At 46.0% G+C, this 20450-nt stretch overlaps 1 protein-coding gene across 1 annotated transcript in view; it reads left to right on the top strand.

The window, feature by feature from the left end:
- Window positions 1-20450, top strand: part of LOC142315639 (AP-1 complex subunit mu-1) — a 127987-nt gene that overhangs the window by 70185 nt on the left and 37352 nt on the right. Inside the window, exons 7-9 of the mRNA XM_075352562.1 lie at window positions 5482-5624; window positions 7329-7400; window positions 12227-12385. Coding sequence (XP_075208677.1) covers window positions 5482-5624; window positions 7329-7400; window positions 12227-12385 — 374 coding nt within the window. The remainder of the gene's footprint in view (window positions 1-5481; window positions 5625-7328; window positions 7401-12226; window positions 12386-20450) is intronic.

Here is a 20450-nt window from a genome sequence, read left to right as displayed (position 1 = left end):
AGAAGTGTACATATAGATTATATGCTTATAGGCTATACTTTACACTGTATGGTGCACGGTTGATTTTTGGCTATATACCCTCCTGGATTGCTCAGAGGAGACAACAGCATGTCGTCCACATGAAGCAAGGGTGCCAAAGCACAGGCTTACTATGCTGCCTGCGCCGCATGTACGGCTATACTACCGGCAGGTTCCAGTGACCCTCATTGTGTGCAATGCTCGGCCCCTGTGGCACTTACTCAGCCGGAGCCTCTGCTAAGGGTGGCCCAGGGGGAACCACCTGCTAACACTGTCCAGGTGACGGGGACGGAGTTTGCAGTTTTTACTGATAGACTTTCTGAGACTATGGCTAAGATACTAGAAGCCTTGCAGTCCAGACCGGTATCTCAGACCATGGGCACTGTTGAATCATTGCACCCTGGTCCCCCTCAATTGGAACAACAATGTGCTCCCGGGGTGTCTCATAGATCCCAGGGTGAGGTCTCTGACACGGACCGCAGCCCCAGACCGCCTAAGCGAGCTCGCTGGGAAATTCCCTCGACATCATCACATTGTTCAGGGTCTCAGCGGGAGGACTCTCTGTATGATGAAGCGGAGGTAGCTGATCAGGATTCTGATCCTGAGGCCGCTCTCAACCGTGAGACTCCTGATGGGGACGCCATAGTGTATGATCTTATCGCGTCCATCATTCAAATGGTGGATATTTCTCCCTCAGCTCCTCCAGTGGAGGAGTCAGCTTCTCAGCAGGAGAATTTCCGCTTCAGGTTTCCCAAGCGTACAACGAGTATGTTTCTGGACCACTCTGCCTTCAGAGAGGCAGTCCAGAAACACCGAGCTTGTCCAGATAAGCGTTTTCTAAGCGCCTTAAGGATACACGTTATCCCTTCCCCCCTGACGTGGTCAAGGGCTGGGCTCAGTGTCCCAAGGTGGATCCTCCAATCTCCAGACTGGCGGCTAGATCCATAGTTGCAGTGGAAGATGGGGCTTCACTCAACGATGCCACTGACAGACAGATGGAGCTCTGGTTGAAATCCATCTATGAAGCTATCGGCGCGTCTTTTGCTCCAGCAGTCGCAGCCGTATGGGCACTCCAAGCTACCTCAGCGGGTCAAGCGCAAATTGACGCAGTCACACGAACGTCTGCGCCGCAAGTGGCGTTCCTAACCTCTCAGACGTCGGCATTTGCGTCCTACGCTATTAATGCTATCCTGGACTCTGCGAGCCGTACGGCGGTTGCATCCGCCAATTCGGTGGCAATACGCAGGGCCTTGTGGCTACGGGAATGGAAGGCAGATTCTGCTTCCAAAAAAGTGCTTAACCAGTTTGCCATTTTCTGGCGACCGCTTGTTTGGTGAGCGATTGGATGAAATCGTCAAACAATCCAAGGGAAGGGATACATCCTTACCCCAGGACAAACCAAACATACCCCAACAGAGGAGGGGACAGTCGAGGTTTCGGTCCTTTCGGGGCGCGGGCAGGTCCCAATTCTCCTCGTCCAAAAGGCCTCAGAAGGGTCAGAGGAACTCCGATCATGGCGGTCTAAGTCACGTCCTAAAAAGACCACCGGAGGTGCCGCTAACAAGGCGGCTTCCTCATGACTTTCGGACTCCTCACACCGCATCCTCGGTCGGTGGCAGGCTCTCCCGCTTTTGCGACACCTGGCTGCCACAGGTAAAAGGCCGTTGGGTGAGAGACATTCTGTCTCACGGTTACAAGATAGAGTTCAGCTCTCGTCCTCCGACTCGATTCTTCAGAACATCTCCGCCTCCCGAGCGAGCCGATGCTCTTATGCAGGCGGTGGGCACTCTGAAGGCAGAAGGAGTGGTGGTCCCGGTTCCTCTTCAGCAACAGGGTCACGGTTTTTACGCCAACCTGTTTGTGGTTCCAAAGAAGGATGGGTCTTTCCGTCCTGTCCTGGACCTAAAACTGCTCAACAAACACGTAAAGACCAGGCGGTTCCGGATGGAATCCCTCCGCTCCGTCATCGCCTCAATGTCCCAAGGAGATTTCCCTGCATCGATCGATATCAAAGATGCTTATCTCCACGTACCGATTGCTCCAGAGCATCAGCGCTTCCTGCGCTTCGCCATAGGAGACGAACACCTTCAGTTTGTGGCACTGCCGTTCGGCCTGGCGACAGCCCCACGGGTTTTCACCAAGGTCATGGCTACAGTAGTAGCGGTCCTCCACTCTGTCTCTCGGGGATCCCTTACTTAGACGATCTGCTGGTCAAGGCACCTTCTCAAGAGGCATGCCAACACAGCCTCAACGCTACTCTGGAGACTCTCCAGAGTTTCGGGTGGATCATCAATTTTCCAAAGTCAAATCTGACACCGGCCCAATCGCTGACATATCTTGGCATGGAGTTTCATACCCTCTCAGCGATGGTGATGCTTCCGCTGAACAAACAGCGGTCACTGCAGACAGGGTTGCAATCTCTCCTTCAAGGTCAGTCACTCCCCTTGAGGCGCCTCATGCACTTCCTAGGGAAGATGGGGACAGCAATGGAGGCAGTCCCTTTCGCGCAGTTTCACCTGCGTCCTCTTCATTGGGACATCCTACGCAAATGGGACAGGAAGTCGACGTCCCTCGACAGGAACGTCTCCCTCTCTCAGGCAGCCAAAGCTTCCCTTCGGTGGTGGCTTCTTCCCACTTCATTGTCAAAGGGGAAATCCTTCCTACTCCCATCCTGGGAGGTGGTCACGACGGACGCGAGTCTGTCAGGGTGGGGAGCAGTCTTTCTCCACCACAGGGCTCAGGGTACGTGGACTCAGCAAGAGTCCTCCCTTCAGATCAATGTTCTGGAGATCAGGGCAGTGTATCTTGCCCTAAAAGCGTTCCAGCAGTGGCTGGAAGGCACGCAGATCGAATTCAGTCGGACAACTCCACAGCGGTGGCTCATATCAACCACCAAGGCGGAACACGCAGTCGGCAAGCCTTCCAGGAAGTCCGGCGGTTTTTGATGTGGGTGGAAGCCACGGCCTCCACCATATCCGCAGTTCACATCCCGGGCGTAGAAAACTGGGAAGCAGATTTTCTCAGTCGCCAGGACATGGACGCAGGGGAATGGTCCCTTCACCCGGACGTGTTTTCAGGAGATCTGTTGCCGCTGGGGGATGCCGGACGTCGACCTAATGGCGTCCCGGCACAACAACAAGGTCACGGCATTCATGGCACGATCTCACGATCACAGAGCTCTGGCGGCAGACGCCTTAGTTCAGGATTGGTCGCAGTTTCAACTCCCTTATGTGTTTCCACCTCTGGCACTGTTGTCCAAAGTGTTACGCAAGATCAGGTCAGACTGCCGCCGCGCCATTCTCGTCGCTCCAGACTGGCCGAGGAGGTCGTGGTACCCGGATCTGTGGCATCTCACGGTGGGCCAACCGTGGGCACTACAAGACCGACCAGACTTGCGGTCTCAAGGGCCGTTTTTCCATCTGAATTCTGCGGCCCTCAACCTGACTGTGTGGCCATTGAGTCCTGGATCCTAGCGTCTTCAGGGTTTTCTCAAGAGGTCATTGCCACTATGAGACAGGCCAGGAAACCAACGTCTGCCAAGATCTACCACAGGACGTGGAAGATATTCTTATCTTGGTACTCTGATCAGGGGTTTTCTCCCTGGCCATTTGCCTTGCCCACGTTTCTTTCCTTTCTTCAATCAGGATTGGAAAAAGGTTTGTCGCTCGGCTCCCTTAAGGGACAAGTCTCAGCGCTTTCTGTGTTCTTTCAGAAGCGTCTTGCCAGGCTTTCTCAGGTACGCACGTTTCTGCAGGGGGTTTGTCACATTGTCCCTCCTTACAGGCGGCCGTTAGAACCCTGAGATCTGAACAGGGTTCTGAGGGCCCTTCAGAAGCCACCTTTCGAGCCTTTGAAGGATATTTCTCTTTCTCGCCTTTTGCAGAAGGTGGTCTTCCTAGTAGCAGTCACATCACTTTGGAGAGTGTCTGAGCTAGCAGCGTTGTCATGCAAGGCTCCTTTCCTGGTGTTTCACCAGGACAAGGTGGTGCTGCGCCCGGTTCCGGAATTTCTTCCTAAGGTGGTATCCACCTTTCATCTCAATCAGGCAGGTGTGCCAGGCGGCTACCTGGTCGAGCCCGCACACTTTCACCAAACACTATCGGGTGCATACCTATGCTTCGGCGGATGCCAGCCTAGGTAGACGAGTCCTTCAGGCGGCGGTTGTCCACCTGTAGGAACGGGCCATTTTTACGGCTCTATTACGAGGTATTATTTTACCCACCCAGGGACAGCTTTTGGACGTCCCAATTGTCTGGGTCTCCCAATGGAGCGACAAAGAAGAAGGGAATTTTGTTTACTTACCGTAAATTCCTTTTCTTCTAGCTCCAATTGGGAGACCCAGCACCTGCCCTGTTCCCTTCGGGCTGTTGTTTTTTCGTGTACACATGTTGTTCATGTTGAATGGTTTCAGTTCTCCGAAATTTCTTCGGATTGAAGTTACTTTAAACCAATTTATTAGCTTTCCTCCTTCTTGCTTTTGCACTAAAACTGAGGAACCCGTGATGCACGGGGGGTGTATAGGCAGAAGGGGAGGGGCTTTACACTTTTAAGTGTAATACTTTGTGTGGCCTCCGGAGGCAGAAGCTATACACCCTAATTGTCTGGGTCTCCCAATTGGAGCTAGAAGAAAAGGAATTTACGGTAAGTAAACAAAATTCCCTTCTTCACTGTAGACACCATGCATTTATCCTCGGAGTGATGGTAGCATCATCTCTTTCAATATAGATCAGAACATCTGTGAATTGATGATGCCATCAATGAAATGTAGCTCATAAGGACACTCTCTATGGACTATATATGTTTCTAAATTCATTTTTGTCAATCCATGGTGTTTGTTGCATAGTAATTCTGCAGACTACAAGTTGCCCAATGTTTGTACACACATAGATATTCTGCTAATAAAGACAAAACCTTACTTTTTCTTCCTTAAAGGAACTCTGTGAGCAGGTTTCTGCAATGTAATTTGAAGACCCCATGCTGTAAGAGTTAAAACAGATAATTTTATTTTTTTTTTTTACCTGCAATGTTAGTTTAAGCCTCTGATCTATAACATTAGTGGGTCTCAGCAGCACATGAGCCCTAGTCCGACTTTGCCCCTTCTATGATTATAAGCTTCTATATATGGAAATGTACACTGAAAGGCTGCTGTGGGTGGAGACAGGACTCTCAGCACTGCTACCTGCAAAATATAAAATCTTTCACTGTATCAGAACGGGTGCACACAGAAATCTAAGTAATACATTGTTGCCTACATCATGCTGCTCTCAGATGAGTTAGCAAAAACCTGCTGACAGATTTGTTTAAATATTCAGGTTTTTAACCTTTTGGACTGACAGTACCGTAATTGTTTAAAAATAACCATAATCCTCAAGTACAAATTGCCTAATTGTGTGCACAGTGTATGTACTATGTAGGTCTGCCCACACACTATACATGACTTGTGATTTTTTTTTTTCCTCTTAGGTGGAAAGAGCAAATCTGTGGAGCTAGAAGATGTAAAATTCCACCAGTGTGTGCGCCTATCTAGATTTGAAAATGACCGGACTATATCTTTCATTCCTCCAGATGGGGAGTTTGAGCTCATGTCTTATCGCCTGAACACTCACGTGAGTGCCCTTGTATTGTATACATGTATACGAGGGGCGATCCAAAAGTAATGATAATCAATAATAAACACAAGGAATATATTAAAAAAAATATATATATTTCTACATAGTCTCCTAACAAGTCTATACATTTAGTCCATCTCTTTTCTAAACTTAGAATTCCCTTTGAAAAAAATTCTTGATCTTGACCATCAAAAAAGTCCCCAACAGCGGTTATCACGTCGCTATTGTCATCAAATTTCTTGCCCCGGAGGTGTTCCTTGAGGCGAGGAAAGAGTAAGAAGTCATTGGGGGCTAGATCTGGCGAATAGGGGGGGTGTTCCACCAGTTCAAAGCCCGCTTCTTGAATGGTTGCCATGGCAACTGCAGCTTTGTGAGCCGGCGCGTTATCTTGGTGAAACAGCACTCCAGCCCGCAGTTTGCCGCGCCTTTTCTCCTTGATAGCCTCTCGCAATCTTCTTATTTGTTCTGCGTAGTGGGAGCCCGTTATAGTGGCTCCCTTCTCCATATAGTCCACCATAATAATTCCTTCAGTGTCCCAAAAAACGGACGCCATAATCTTCCCTGCTGAACTTCACACTTTGAATTTCTTCGGCGTTGGTTCGTCGGCTCGTTTCCATGTCATCGATTGTTTAGTTTCGGGATCAAAGTGGTGGATCCAGGTCTCGTCCATGGTCAAAAAACATGACAAAAAATTCTCCTTGTCTGCTTGGAACTTTTCGAGATTTCCTATTGAAATGTCAACTCGTTTCTTCTTTTGCTCGTCGGTTAACATTTTTGGCACCCAACGAGCGGAGACCTTTCTCATATGCAATTCTTTTGCAAGGATTCTTTGAATACTGCCATATGAGATCCCTGTGACCTCAGCTACATGCCTGATAGTCACTCTTCGATCAGCCAATACAACTTCTTCAACTTTTTTCACTTTTTCATTGAGGGACGTGGATGGGCGTCCTTCACAATGTTCATCTTCTGTCGATGTTCTTCCCAGCTTAAATTCCTTGGCCCAGCATGCAACTGTGGAATATGGAGAAAAGTCCCCCAATGTTTCCACCAAGTCGCTGTGTATGTTTTTGGTAGTCATTTTTTTCAAGCAGAGGTATTTGATGACAGCTCTGAGCTTGTTTTTTTCCATTTTGATGTTCACTCCTCGGCAGTTCATATTCAAATGAATGTAGCTCCCGGGAATCGGGCCTATTTAAGTGATTTTTTTTTCCTGGACTAGTGGGTACCTAAGAGAGAAGAAAACATTTTATTTTAATTTCTGTGTGCAATAGAAATAACCGATTATCATTACTTTTGGATCGCCCCTCGTATATGTTCTGCAGGAGAAAAGAAATTGAAGGAATCACACTTGGGCTATGCTTTCATTACAATTTTCAGATGAGTCATTTCTGACGTGGCTGGGTCTGAGATGTGCTTGTCTGCATTGAGTTTTGGGCACAAGCTCAGTACCTTGTAGTGATCATGATCTCATCCGTATTACAGGCAAGAATCATGTATGCTGTGATTTCTATGCAAAATGGCTCATGCACATTGGCCTTCACTGATCAGTGTGATATTCTTATGCAGTTTTGTACATGGGGACTTGTCAAAGATCAATTTGTGTGAACATAGCCTTTGTTGTACTCTAAAGTGCGCTTGCTTTTGTGTGTTCTACCTCATTTGTCATTGTACATTTTAGACTTCTTTTCACCCTTTCAGGTGAAGCCACTCATCTGGATTGAATCTGTAATTGAAAAACATTCCCACAGCCGGATTGAATACATGATCAAGGTTGGTACATGTAACCTCAAGATATTTGGTTTAAAGAGTAACTAAACTTTAGTTTGGAGCCAATTTAAATACCTGCAAATCGCTGAGGTTATGAATCATAAAGCCCCTAGTGATTGCTGAAAGTGACACTTGGGAGGCGGAAGCACACCACGAATGCCTGATTGAGCGCACAGAGCAAAGTACGAGTGAAAAGGAAAATATTAGGTTTTCTATTGAGTCCGTCCTCCGCTCTGTGTGTGCACTCTTATCTCCACCATCCCTTTTGTTTGGGAAATCTTTTGGTGTATGCACTGAACTTGTACAATGAATGTGGTGTGAACACTGCCTCACCTATTAAACACTTGTTTATTTTAGCTAATTAAAACAATGCATACAGTAAAGTTAGTCATACACACATGATGACTGCTTACAGCTGACATGTCTCTACCAACACCGCCATATATATATATGAATAATTTAAAGGGTGATGTGGAAGAATGTGCATTAGTGGCTTGCTACTTCTTTCTTGATGTCATAAATGTGTAGATTAGAATGGTAACCAGCAATGATAATTCATTGCTTCATATGAGAAGAAGAATAAGGCAGGAAAAGAATGAAAATCTACATAAAGTAAGAAATTCACTATTTTTATGCAGATTTTAACCCATATTCTGTTTCAAGATCCACATTCCATGCTTGTGAATGGGATTTTTGTATCCCCGTTCAAATATGTCCAAAATGTTCTGTGACACCCACAGCACCACAACGTGTGTGTAAGGCTATGTGCACACAGTGCGTTTTTCTCGGCGTTTTTGCGCGTTTTTCGGGTGCGTTTTTGGCCTCAAAACTGCATGACTTTGCTTCCCCAGCAAAGTCTATGAGTTTTCATTTTTGCTGTCCCCACACAGCGTTTTTTTTCAGCTGCGTTTTTGTGGTGACCACAAAAACGCAGCATGTCAATTATTCCCGCGTTTTTCACTGCGCTTTTCATCCATTGAGTGCAATGGGATGTTGAAAGACGCAATGAGAAACGCAAATAGCTGCGTTTTGGTGCGTTTCTAAGACCAAAAACGCAGCTATAAACGCAGGAGGTGGGTAGCAAAGTGACGTGTACAGGAAGAGGATTCCTTCTGTCAGTATATACAGAAGCGTGAATCCTCCCGGTACCGTCACCGCTGCGTCCACCTCCCGTCCTGTGCATGTATGCTGCCGTGCGGCGCCATGTACAGGCAGGAGGTGGAAGCGGCTGCGAAAACAAAAGTTAACAGTAGAAAAAAAAAAAAAAAGTTATACTCACCTGTCTGCAGCCTCCCGGTGCCATGCCCCCTCCCAGATCCTCCCGGTCCCGCCGCTCCGGGTGTGTGCAGTCTCCCCGAGTACGTATGCCTGCAGGATGCAGGACCTGGCGATGGATCACCTGATGCAGTCACCTGACGCATCAGGTGAACGTAAGTCTCGGGCTGACGCCGGCGCCCAGCCGGTATCAGCGGATTCGTCAGGAGACTTCATCCCTGATTACCGGCAGCTGCTGCAGCGATCGGACAGGATCAGACTCCCGCCCCATCGCTGCATGAGCTGCTGGTAATCAGCACATAAGTGAGTATTATTTTTTTTATTTTTTTTTTTTTTGCACCGATGCATCAGCTGATTGTATAATCGGCTTTTATACAATCAGCTGATGTGTGATGTGATTCACGTAGTTTAACCTGACACATCATCTGATCGCTTTGCCTTCCAGCAAACCGATCAGATGATATTGGATCCGGATTGGACGGCGCGGGACCCTTGACCCAGGATTACTGCGGAGGGGGGGTTTATTTCAATAAAGATGGAGTCACTAATTGTGTTGTGTTTTATTTCTAATAAAAATATTTTTCTGTGTTGTTTTTTTTTTATCTTTACTAGAAATTCATGGTGGCCATGTCTAATATTGGCGTGACACCATGAATTTCGGGCTTAGGGCCAGCTATACAGCTAGCCCTAACTCCATTATTACCCAGCTTAGCCACCCGGCTTCAGGGCAGCTGGAAGAGTTGGATACAGTTCCAGAAGATGGCGCTTCTATGAAAGCGCCATTTTCTGGGGTGGCTGCGGGACTGCAATTTACAGCGGGGGTGCCCAGAAAGCATGGGCACCCTGCACTGTGGATTCCAATCCCCAGCTGCCTAGTTGTACCCGGCTGGACTCAAAAATTGGGCGAAGCTCACGTCATTTTTTTTTTTTAAATTATTTCATGAAATTCATGAAATAATTTAAAAAAAAGGGCTTCCCTATATTTTTGGTTCTCAGCCGGGTACAAATAGGCAGCTGGGGGTTGGGGGCAGCCCGTACCTGCCTGCTGTACCCGGCTAGCATACAAAAATATGGCGAAGCCCACGTCATTTTTTTTGTTTGGGGGGGCAAAGAAATCCTGCATACAGTCCTGGAAGGAGGATGCTGAGCCTTGTAGTTCGACAGCTGCTGTCTGCTCTCCTGCATACACTATTGGATGGAGGATGCTGAGCCTTGTAGGTCTGCTCCCCCTGACTCTCCCTCAAGCATACAGTCCTGGATGGAGCATGCTGAGCCTTGTAGTTCTGCAGCTGTCTGCTCTTCTGCATACACTAGTGGAGAATGAAGAACACATTGAAGAAGGAAATGACATCAGACCTTTTTTTTTTGTTCACTGATAAAAAACGCGTAAGGACGCAGTGAGCAAAAACGCAGCAAAAAAACGCACCAAATCGCGGCAAAACGCGTGCGTTTTTTGCCGCGTTTTTTCGACGCAGGTGCCTTTTTGTGCGTTTTTAGCGGCCAAAAACGCACAAAAACGCAGCGTCAAAAAAACGCAGTGTGGGCACATAGCCTTAGACTGGAATATGCACATTGACTTTAAAGGGAACCTGTCATCAGAAATTTTGCACTAAACCTAAAAGATTCCCCCTCTGCAGCTCCTGGGCTGCATTCTAGCAATGTTCCTGTTGTTTATGTGCCCCCTTTCTGACCAAAATAAAGACTCTCGCAGGACTGCACTGTGCACAGTGTGACCGCTGGTGACGTGTTGCGCATGCACGAGATTATGGGCAGCGCTGTGATTTTCATCAGCAAGTACCCGCCCATATTCTCATGCTCGCGCTTTCATCGCCGCCTCCACCGTTCTGCGCAAGCGCTGGCCAGCTTACCTCACGTCACCTCTTTGAAATTGCGCGATGGGGGACGGCCTAAAGCGACAGGGAGGCAGACTAACGGACACCAGAGAGCCCGCCCCCGTGTACCATTATCAAGATCTGAATACAAAAAGGTACCACTTTACAAAGTCTTTATTTTGGTCAGAAAGGGGGCACAAGAACAACAGGAACCTTGCTAGAATGCAGCCCAGGAGCTGCAGAGGGGGAATCTTTTAGGTTTAGTGCAAAATTTCTGATGACAGGTTCCCTTTAAATCTACCATGTGAAATAAGCTTCTAATTTTAGGTCACACCACCTATTGGTTGACTTACTTTGTGCTTCGGCAAAAGCCGAATATTTAGGTCAATATTCATGTTTGGTGTTACATTTCAACTTCCAATAATCGACACACTTTTCCAAACCACTTCCTCTTGTCAAGCAAAGGGATAAAGTGTCTTAACTAGAGATGAGCAGGCACTACCGTGCTCGGTACTCGTAACTAGTGATGAGCAAGCACTACCTTGCTCAGGTGCTCGGTACTCCAAACTAGTGATGAGTGAGCACTACCATGCTCCGGTGCTCGGTACTCGTAACTAGTGATGAGCAAGCACTACCTTGCTCAGGTGCTCGGTACTCCAAACTAGTGATGAGTGAGCACTACCATGCTCCGGTGCTCGGTACTCGTAACTAGTGATGAGCAAGCACTACCTTGCTCAGGTGCTCGGTACTCCTAACTATTGATGAGTGAGCACTACCATGCTCTGTACTCGTCACTAGTGATGAGCAGGCACTACCATGCTCGGGTGCTCTGTATTTGTAACTAGTGATGAGCAGGCACTACCATGCTCGGGTGCTCGGTACACCTAACTAGTGATGAGTGAGCACTACCATGCTCGGTACTCGTCACTAGTGATAAGCTGGCACTACCATGCTCGGGTGCTCTGTATTTGTAACTAGTGATGAGCAAGCACTACCATGCTCGGTTGCTCGGTAATTATAACTAGTGATGAGCCGGCACTACCATGCTCGGTACTCGTAACTAGGGATGAGTGGGCACTACCATGCCCGGGAGCTCGGTGCTTGTAACTAGTGATGAGCGAGAACTACCATGCTTGGTACTTGTAACTAGTGATGAGCGAACACTACCATGCTCTGGTGCTCTGTACTCGTAACTAGGGATGAGTGAGCACAACAATGTCTGGGTGCCCAGTAGTCGTAACAAGGGATGAGTGAGCACTACCGTGCTCGGTACTTGTAACTAGTGATGAGTGAGCACTACCACACTCAGGTGCTTGGTACTCGTAACTAGGGATCAGTGGGCACTACCATGCCCGGGTGCACGGAACTCGTAACTAGTGATGAGCTAGCAGTACCATGCTCTGTACTTGTAACCAGTGATGAGCGAGCACTACCATGCTTTGTACTCGTAACTAGTGATAAGCAGGCACTACCATGCTTGGGTGCTCCATACTCGTAACTAACTATTGATGAGCGAGCTCCATAGAATGACTTTGGACTGCATGCTATCCAACAAAACATCGTATAGCACTCGTCCATGTTATATTGTCATGTGAGTAATACCGTAGCAGGTCTCTTTTCACTGATGCTCTTCATGTGCATCATTCAGTGGTTGTATGGGGCACAGATCATATGCCTTGGATCTAGCTTAACTCATTTTGCATATTTTTCTTTTTTTTTTAGGCAAAAAGCCAATTCAAGCGTCGTTCCACTGCTAACAATGTGGAAATTCACATTCCAGTCCCAAACGATGCAGATTCTCCCAAGTTCAAAACCACAGTTGGGAGTGTAAAATGGGTGCCAGAAAATAGTGAGATAGTGTGGTCAATAAAGTCTTTCCCGGTAAGAACCAATTCATTGTTGTTTGCATTTCTAGATTTTTCTGATTAAAAGTATCACATACAAGTACATCTCAATAAATTAGAATATCCTCAAAGTTAATTTATGTCAATTCAATACAAAAAAGGGAGACATATTATATAGAGTCATTACACACAGAGGGATCTATTCCTAAATATTATATAAAGTCATTACACACAGAGGGATCTATTTTCATATATTATATAGAGTCATCACACACAGTGATTAATTTCAAGTGTTTATTTCTGTTAATGAATTTTGGATTTTCATTGGCTGTAAGCCATAATCATGAACATCATCTCAGTACTCTGGCTCCGCCCCCCCTTCTTTGTCTTTCCTTTCCCCCCTCCCACCTTTTTTTTTCTTTTTATTTCTTCCTCCTATATTCTTCTCAGGGGGTCTGTTCCCCTAATGTTAGTAGGGCCTGGTTTTTCGCTAGTTTCTCAATATCCTTCCAAATACCCTTCCTTAAGTCCTAAAATGTACAGACCCACATTTTGGCTAAGTTAGGCTATTTTGATTTGCTACTGTACATGGAGTTTGCTTGCTTTTATTGTTATGCATAATGGGCTTATGTCTGCTATCCCTTGTTTTGTTGAGGTATGTTGATAAATAAAGAATTTTTAAAAATAAAATCATCTCAGAAAATTAGTAAATATTATATACCAACTGAAAAAATGCTAAAAGGAACCTGTCACTGGTTTTTCGGCCTATAGGCTGCTGCCACTACCAGTGGGCTCTTATCTACAAATTCTAACATGCTGTATATAAGAGCCCAGGCTGCTGTGTAGAACGTAAAAAACACTTTTTATAATGCTCACCTAGAAGGTCGCGCTGCAGTGGAGTTGGGCCATATGGGCGTGTCCGGTGCCAGCGCCGCCTCTTTCAACCATCTTAGTCCTTCTTCTGAAGCTTGTGTGCATGTCATACACACTCTCCATCCCACGCAGGCGCACTACAATACTTTGATCTGCCCTGCTTAGGGCAGATCAAGGTGCGCCTGTGCAGGACCTCAATGCCGGCGAGTGTGGATGACGTAGGACGCATCATGCACTTTGGCTACAGAAGAAGGAGGACGAAGATGGCCAAAGAGCCGACAACGGAGACGCCCATCTGACTCAAATCCAACGCAGCGCGACTATTAGTGAGTATTATAAAGTGTTTTTTTACATTCTACACAGCGGCCTGGGTTTTTATATACAGCATGTTAGAATGCTGCATATAAGAACCCACTGGTAGTGGCCGCAGCCTATAGGCCGAAAAAACGGTGACAGGTTCCCTTTAAACTCAGAAATGTTGTCGCCTACTGAAAAGTCTGTACAGTAAATGCCTCATTACTTGGTCGGGGCTACTTTTGTATGAATTACTGCATCAATGTGGTGTGGTATGGAGATGATCAGCCTGTGGCACTGCTGAGGTGTTATGGAAGCCCAGGTTGCTTTGATAGCAGCCTTAAGCTCATCTGCATTGTTGGGTCTGGTGTCTCCCATCTTCCTCTTGCAAATGCACCATAGATTGTCTATGGGTTTTCGGTCAGGTGACTTTGCTGGCCAATCAAGCACAGTGATACTGTGGGTATTAAACCAGGTATTGGTACTTTTGGCAGTGTGGAGAGGTGCCAAGTCCCACTGGAAAATTAAATTTCCATCTCCAAAAAGTTTGTCGGCAGAGGGAAGCATGAAGTGCTCTAAAATTTCCTGGCAGACGGCTGCGCTAACTTTGGTCTTGATAAAACACAGTGAACCTACACCAGCAGATGACATGGCTCCCCAAACCATCACTGATTGTGGAGACTTCACACTAGACCTCAAGCAGCTTGGATTGTGGCCTCTCCACTCTTCCTCCAGACTCTGGAACTGCTATTTCCAAATGAAATGCAAAATTTTACTTTCATCTGAAAATAACACCTTGGACCACTGAGCAACAGTCCAGTTCTTTTTGTCCTTTGCCCAGGTAAGACGCTTCTGGCGTTGTCTTGAGTGGCTTGACACAAGGAATGCGACAGTTGTAGCCCATGTCCTGGATACGTCTGTGTGTGGTAACTCGTGAAGCACTGACTCCAACAGTAGTCCACTCCTTGTGAATCTTCCCCAAATTTTTGAATGGCCTTTTCTTAACATTCCTATCAAGGCTGCGGTTATCCCGGTTGCTTGTGCACTTTTTTTCTACCACACTTTTTCCTTCCACTCAACTTCACATTAATATGCTTGCATATAGCACTCTGTGAACAGCCAGCTTCTTTAGCAATGACCTTTTGTGGCTTACCCTCCTTGTGGAGTGTGTCAGTGACTGTCTTCTGGACATCTGTCAAGTCAGCAGTCTTCCCCATGATTGTGTAGCCTACTGAATCTGACTAAGGGACTATTTTAAACACTTAGGAAGTCTTTGCAGGTGTTTTGTGGTAATTATTCTAATTTTCTGAGATAATGACTTTTGGGTAGAGATGAGCAGACTCACAGATACCCGGGAACGGCTGGTCCATGCTAAATTTTTTTCAAAAATCCGTATCCGGTCCGAAAACCGCTACCCATATAAGTCTATGGGGACCAGAATCCAGCGATTTTAAAAAATGTTGGTGGAAGAGATGTGGGGATAGGAGCGGGCGCGGTATACTCACCAAGGCTCCGTGTCATGGTGGCAAGCTGCTTCCAGGTCACGCATTCACTTCAGGTGCTGCGTGTGTCTAGATTGTGCACTAAAAATAAAGGTAGATGTTAGAATGTACAGGCTCCTTTCAGGTATGACGTAATTTGTTACGTGATAGGAGGGACGTGTTCAAAATGCAGCCCAATGTTTTGCAGAGAGAAAAAACATTATTTTTCTAAATCCACGTGGGCATGGAGTTGTTTATAATTGAAGCGGGAGTCTGGGGGTAAGACCCCTAAATAAGGGGGGCCCCCTTGCATGATTATAGTGGACAGGAGGAAACCTCGCGGGTGCAGAGATCTGCTAATCCTGAGCCTCCTGGTTCATGATTCATGAACCACGTGGCTCAGGATGACCAGATCTCTGCGCCCGCTCACACAGAGGAGTTCTGCACATCTAGTCATGAACCAGGAGGCTCATGACTAGATGTGCAGCCCTCCTCTGTGAGCGAGCGCAGAAATCTCCTTATCCTGAGCCTTCTGGTTCATAAATAGATGTGCAGCACTTTAACAGTGACTGTGCCGGCAGGAGGGTTTGAGCTGCAGTTCCTGACCCCCGGCCGGCGCGGTCCGTGTTAAGAGGCTGGCGGGGTGTGGGGTACGGCCCCGTACTTTAAGCCAGAGTGCTTTAGGTCACCAGGATGACCTGGGTATGACCTCCGGTGGACTGAGTGGTGTCACTGCTGCCAGCCAGGTCCTTTTTATCAGTGTTTCCCGGAGCCTCGAGATATCGGACATGTTTTCGGTCTCTCCAGGATCGAATGTAGCATTATGGGACCTCGTGTGGATTGCGTCGGACCTGCAGGTGTGTTTTTTGGGGTTAATAAAATGGTGAAAAAGGGTGGGGTTTTTGTATTTTACTCCAAATAAAGGATTTTTCTTTTGTTTGTCATAGACCCCTTCCTATCACTAATTTTGGGCTTGATGAGAGTTGTGCGCTGCTATTAACACCTCACTACCCTGATTGCCACCACATAAGGGCAATCGGGAAGAGTCGGGTAAAGTGCCGAGCTTGTCACATCTAATGGATGTGACAATCTCAGGCAGCTACAGGTTGCTATTTTTAGGCTGGGGGCACTAATAACCATAGGACTCCCGAGTCTGAGAATACCAGCCCCAGCTGTCGGGCTTGATCATGGATGAGTATCAAAGTTGGGGGGACCGCCCACCAATTTTTTAAAAAATTAATTAAATAGTTTAAAAAAAAAAAAAAGGCACACATGGTTCTTCTTATTTTGATATGCAGCCAAGATAAGCGCATGGCTGGGCGCTGCACCCTGTAACCATAGGCTTTATCTGTGCTGGGTATCATAATATGGGGGGACTCTACTCTACTTGTTTTATTTATTATTTTTACCCGCAGACGCCTGTGGCTGGTTTGCAGTCAGACGCTGTCGCACAGGCTGGGGGCGCATCTGACTGCAACCAATCACAGATGCCAGGATGGCCGGTGGGAAGGGAAAGCAGCACATATGGATGAGCAATGATGAGCCGCCCAGAAAGTGAAGGAGAGGTCGCGAGAGCAGCGTACAGCTGCGACGGAGTCTCCGTAAATATGAAGGGCCTGATTCATTCTTATTTTCTTTACTTCTCCTTTTTTTTTTTTTTTTTTTTTTTAATTTCTTGAGTGTTGGATCCGAATCAAACACCCAGAATCCCGGGCCAGAGTATGATTCAAACTTTTACAGCCTGGGTCCGCTTATCACTACTTTTGGGTTTTCATTGGCTGTAAGCCATAATCATCAACATTAACAGAAATAAACACTTGAAATAGACCACTCTGTGTGTGATGACTCTATATAATACATGTTTCCCTTTTTGTATTGAATTACTGAAATAAATTAACTTTTGATGATATTCTAATTTATTGAGATGCACCTGTACCTATTGCTGATATCTCGTAAGTGTTATTTTTTTACTAGAATGGCAGGCGAAGTCAGGCGTAGACTGGGTTATCTTCCAATAATTTCACAATTAACCTTTCCAGGACTCGTTCACTTTTCGACTTAGAGGTCCTATCTCCACGTCAAATGTAGACAGTTTTTTATTTTCTTCCCACCTCTTCACTGAATGTTTCATGTTTTCTTCTTTTAAATCCGTCAACCGATTCCAGAGATTTGGACCTTTTAATTTAGTGCTAATTTTACGATCTTTACGAAGGAGGTGTTGTGCTTTTTTTTTCTTTGGGATGTGCGTTTACCATGTGAATTAGCTCACATGGTAAGGACCATAAAGAGAAAAAAATAAAATGCATAAATAATAATCAAAATACATACTCAGTAATATCAGCATACGTAATATTAGTTTTTTTTATATATTTTTTATATTTTTGGGTCAATGTAACTGAATGAGTGCTTGTCTTTTGTTTGTTTTTTTTTGTAGTACAAATACCTTATTACCTAACTCTATATAGAGTGGGAATTTTTTTTGTTTTCTGTTTTTCCCAGATGGTGCGGATGTCTGCCACCTTAGATCACTATCGCATGTAAGACAAACTGTACACTCCATAGTAATGTACTTCCATGCAAATGCCATCAACCACTGGTCACCTATATCTCATGACTATTACTGCAGCAGAATGCCAGTGTGCCCACCATCTGTGCGAGGCAACCAAAGGACCGAGTCTATGGGTGTTGATGACATCGGATGAGGGAGTTTAATTACTCTAAAATCCTGATCCGCCCACTTCCATTTCCCACAGGTCCTGGGTATGAGCTATTTATTGGTGGGTCCTCCCTCCTCTTTATTCCAGCTAGGTCCCAGGTCCCTTCTTTCCCTTCTCTCCAATCCACTGGGCTGTAGCCCCTTTGGCTTTGCTCTGTACTTTTTTTATGGCTTTTTTTCTTTTTTCCAGGGCCCCAGTGCCTTTTTTTTTTCCCCCCTCTTTCTGCTCCATTTTCAAGCAGGGCTCGATTAATGCATGAAGTCTACCCTTCCAGCCCTTTTGGCAGCAGCCTATTTTTTTTCATGCCTTTTGGGTTGCTCCTCACAAAGGGTGCCACACCGCTGTGTGGTTTCACTTTGTTCTGTCTATGTTAACTTTCAGCCATCTAGGTGCTCCTAGAGAGCTTGCTTCTTTTGCAACACCTCTTCCCACGGAGCCGACCAAAGGTCTTCTCGACCCTCCAACTCCACACTGCACTTTTTTGATGCCTAAACCTATCTGGCATGCTAGTTCCACGGCATACAAATGCATGAAGGTGTTTCCACATTGGTATCACCACCTTGGATGGTGGAATGTCTTTTCTCTTTCAGGGTGTTCTGGATGACTCACATGGACAGCGCCTGGGTCAGGATAAAAGTATCTCTGGGCTGCGAGACCAAACTTGCCTCCCTGCCCCCAATGAGGTTCTTTCCTTTTAAGTACCACTCCAGCATTTTATTTTTTTCCAGCACTGAAGTGGCACTTTTAATCTAAGTCTCCTGTCATATACTCGTCTTACGGTGTCTTCACCTTTTACCAATGCCGCTGTTGTCCCGCAGTGCCCTTTGTGACTGTAATTTCTGACAGTCTCTGAAGCATCTCTGAGAGCCAGGATGAGGCTGTCATAGAGGTGTGTTAAGTTGTGACCGGCATGCTCCAGTAAACACTCCATTGCGGTAGGTCACAAATCACAGGAGACCGACCGTAGAGACGGTGATAGAAGATGAAGCTGCTGGAAGGTGAGTATAAGACAGGGGTCAGGGGACTTAGATTTAAAGCATCACTATTGCAGTGCAATAAAAAAAATGCAGGAGGTGCTTTAATCTCCTCCAAACATCTGACCTGCACATTAGCCTGTTTTTTTGCCATCCATGACCTTCAGCTACAAGAAATCATTGTCCCCATTCTAGATGCCGAACATTTTCAGGGATACTACTCCAGCCTGTTCAGAGTTCCCAAAGAGGATGGTTTGGTCATACCGATTGTGCAGTTAAGTCTCAACAGATTTGTGCTGATGCATAGATTTTGCTTGGAATCCTTGCATTATCTGGTATTGTGACTGAGGCGTAAGAGAATTCCTCTCTTCGGTACTTACGCGATGTGCATCTTCACATACCCATCACTGAGTGCCACCAGTGTTTTCGCTTTGCTGTCTGTTTTTTCTTAATTTCCACTTTGTTGCACTCACCATTGGACTGATGATAGGATCCAGGGTCTTTGCAAAGGTGCTCGCTCTCCAGATCATTCACCTGCTAGCGAGAGGAGTGGCACTCATCCTGTCTTTGAATAACCTTTTGACAACGGCCCTGTCCATTGAGGAGGATCGGTCCATTCTCCAAATCACCTTTGATTCCTTGGAGCTCTTAAGTTGTATCATAAACAGACAAACGTTAGGTTTGATGCCATCCCAGAAAATGTATTTTCTTGCCATGACCTCAGACAGCCAGATGGATCAGGGTCTTCTTCTTCGACCTGAGACGCTATCCCCTTTGTAAGCCGAAGTGTCTTATTTGTGTATGGAAACCTCATCATCCATCTATTTTTGCATGTTTGCTCTGGCCCGGATTGTGTCAGTTTTTGAGGCATTACACGTTGGCCAATTTTACATCCACCCGCTATTACATTTCTTTCTATCTTTCTGGAAAATATTTGTGGACTTGAATTTATGCATCCATCTTCTCATTTGAGTCCACATAGACCTTGTTTGTTGGCAAATAATGACGAAAAATACAAGTGTCTCAGGCTGAGAAGTAGTGTTAACAATCACACCACTCGAGGTCTCTATGCTCCGGAGGTATCCTATCCTCCAGATAAACCTTGTTAATCTGAGAGAAGTGTCTTTCAGGCTCTCTATTATTGATCTCCCCTCTTCGGGGACCACCCATGTCAAATATAGATCGACACTTCGACTGGGATGATTTTATCTGAATCATCAGTGGGGGCAGCAGGAGGCGTACAGCCATGAGAGAAACCACCATGATTTGTCTCTGATCTGAGCTCCATGTTCCAACTCTTTCTGAGGTACACATTTCTAGCATGGAATTCATTACAATGATGGACATATAAGGAAACCAGAATACCACGAGATGTGATCAGGGCCACTCCCGTAGAGTAACATAGAAAGCCAGAGGCCAAATGGAGTGTATACATTACCCGGCAAAAGTCATAGAACAATAGCAACCCTTTTTGTTAAGAAAGTCAGTTTTATTAAGCATCTCTATTAACACAAAGAATAAAAAACATTAGCCATACAAACAAAATTAGAAGTGCAATTGTGAGAGAAATCAGAGCGAAAATAGCCAATGAGACAAGAGTTTTTGCCGTGTGCCCAAACTAGATATATGGTATCCTGGTATCCCTGTACTGAGGAGATATTGCACAACAAATTATTTGGTCTATTTTCTCATTACCCTTGTAAAAATTAAACATTTGGAGCTACCAAAAAAAAAAAAAAAAAAAAAACATTTTAGTAAATAAA

The sequence above is a fragment of the Anomaloglossus baeobatrachus genome, chromosome 1 (assembly GCF_048569485.1).
Source record: "Anomaloglossus baeobatrachus isolate aAnoBae1 chromosome 1, aAnoBae1.hap1, whole genome shotgun sequence".
NCBI classification, from domain to species: Eukaryota; Metazoa; Chordata; class Amphibia; order Anura; family Aromobatidae; genus Anomaloglossus; species Anomaloglossus baeobatrachus.
The sequence above is the reverse complement of the archived record's forward strand: the minus strand, read 5'-3'. Positions and strand labels throughout refer to the sequence as shown.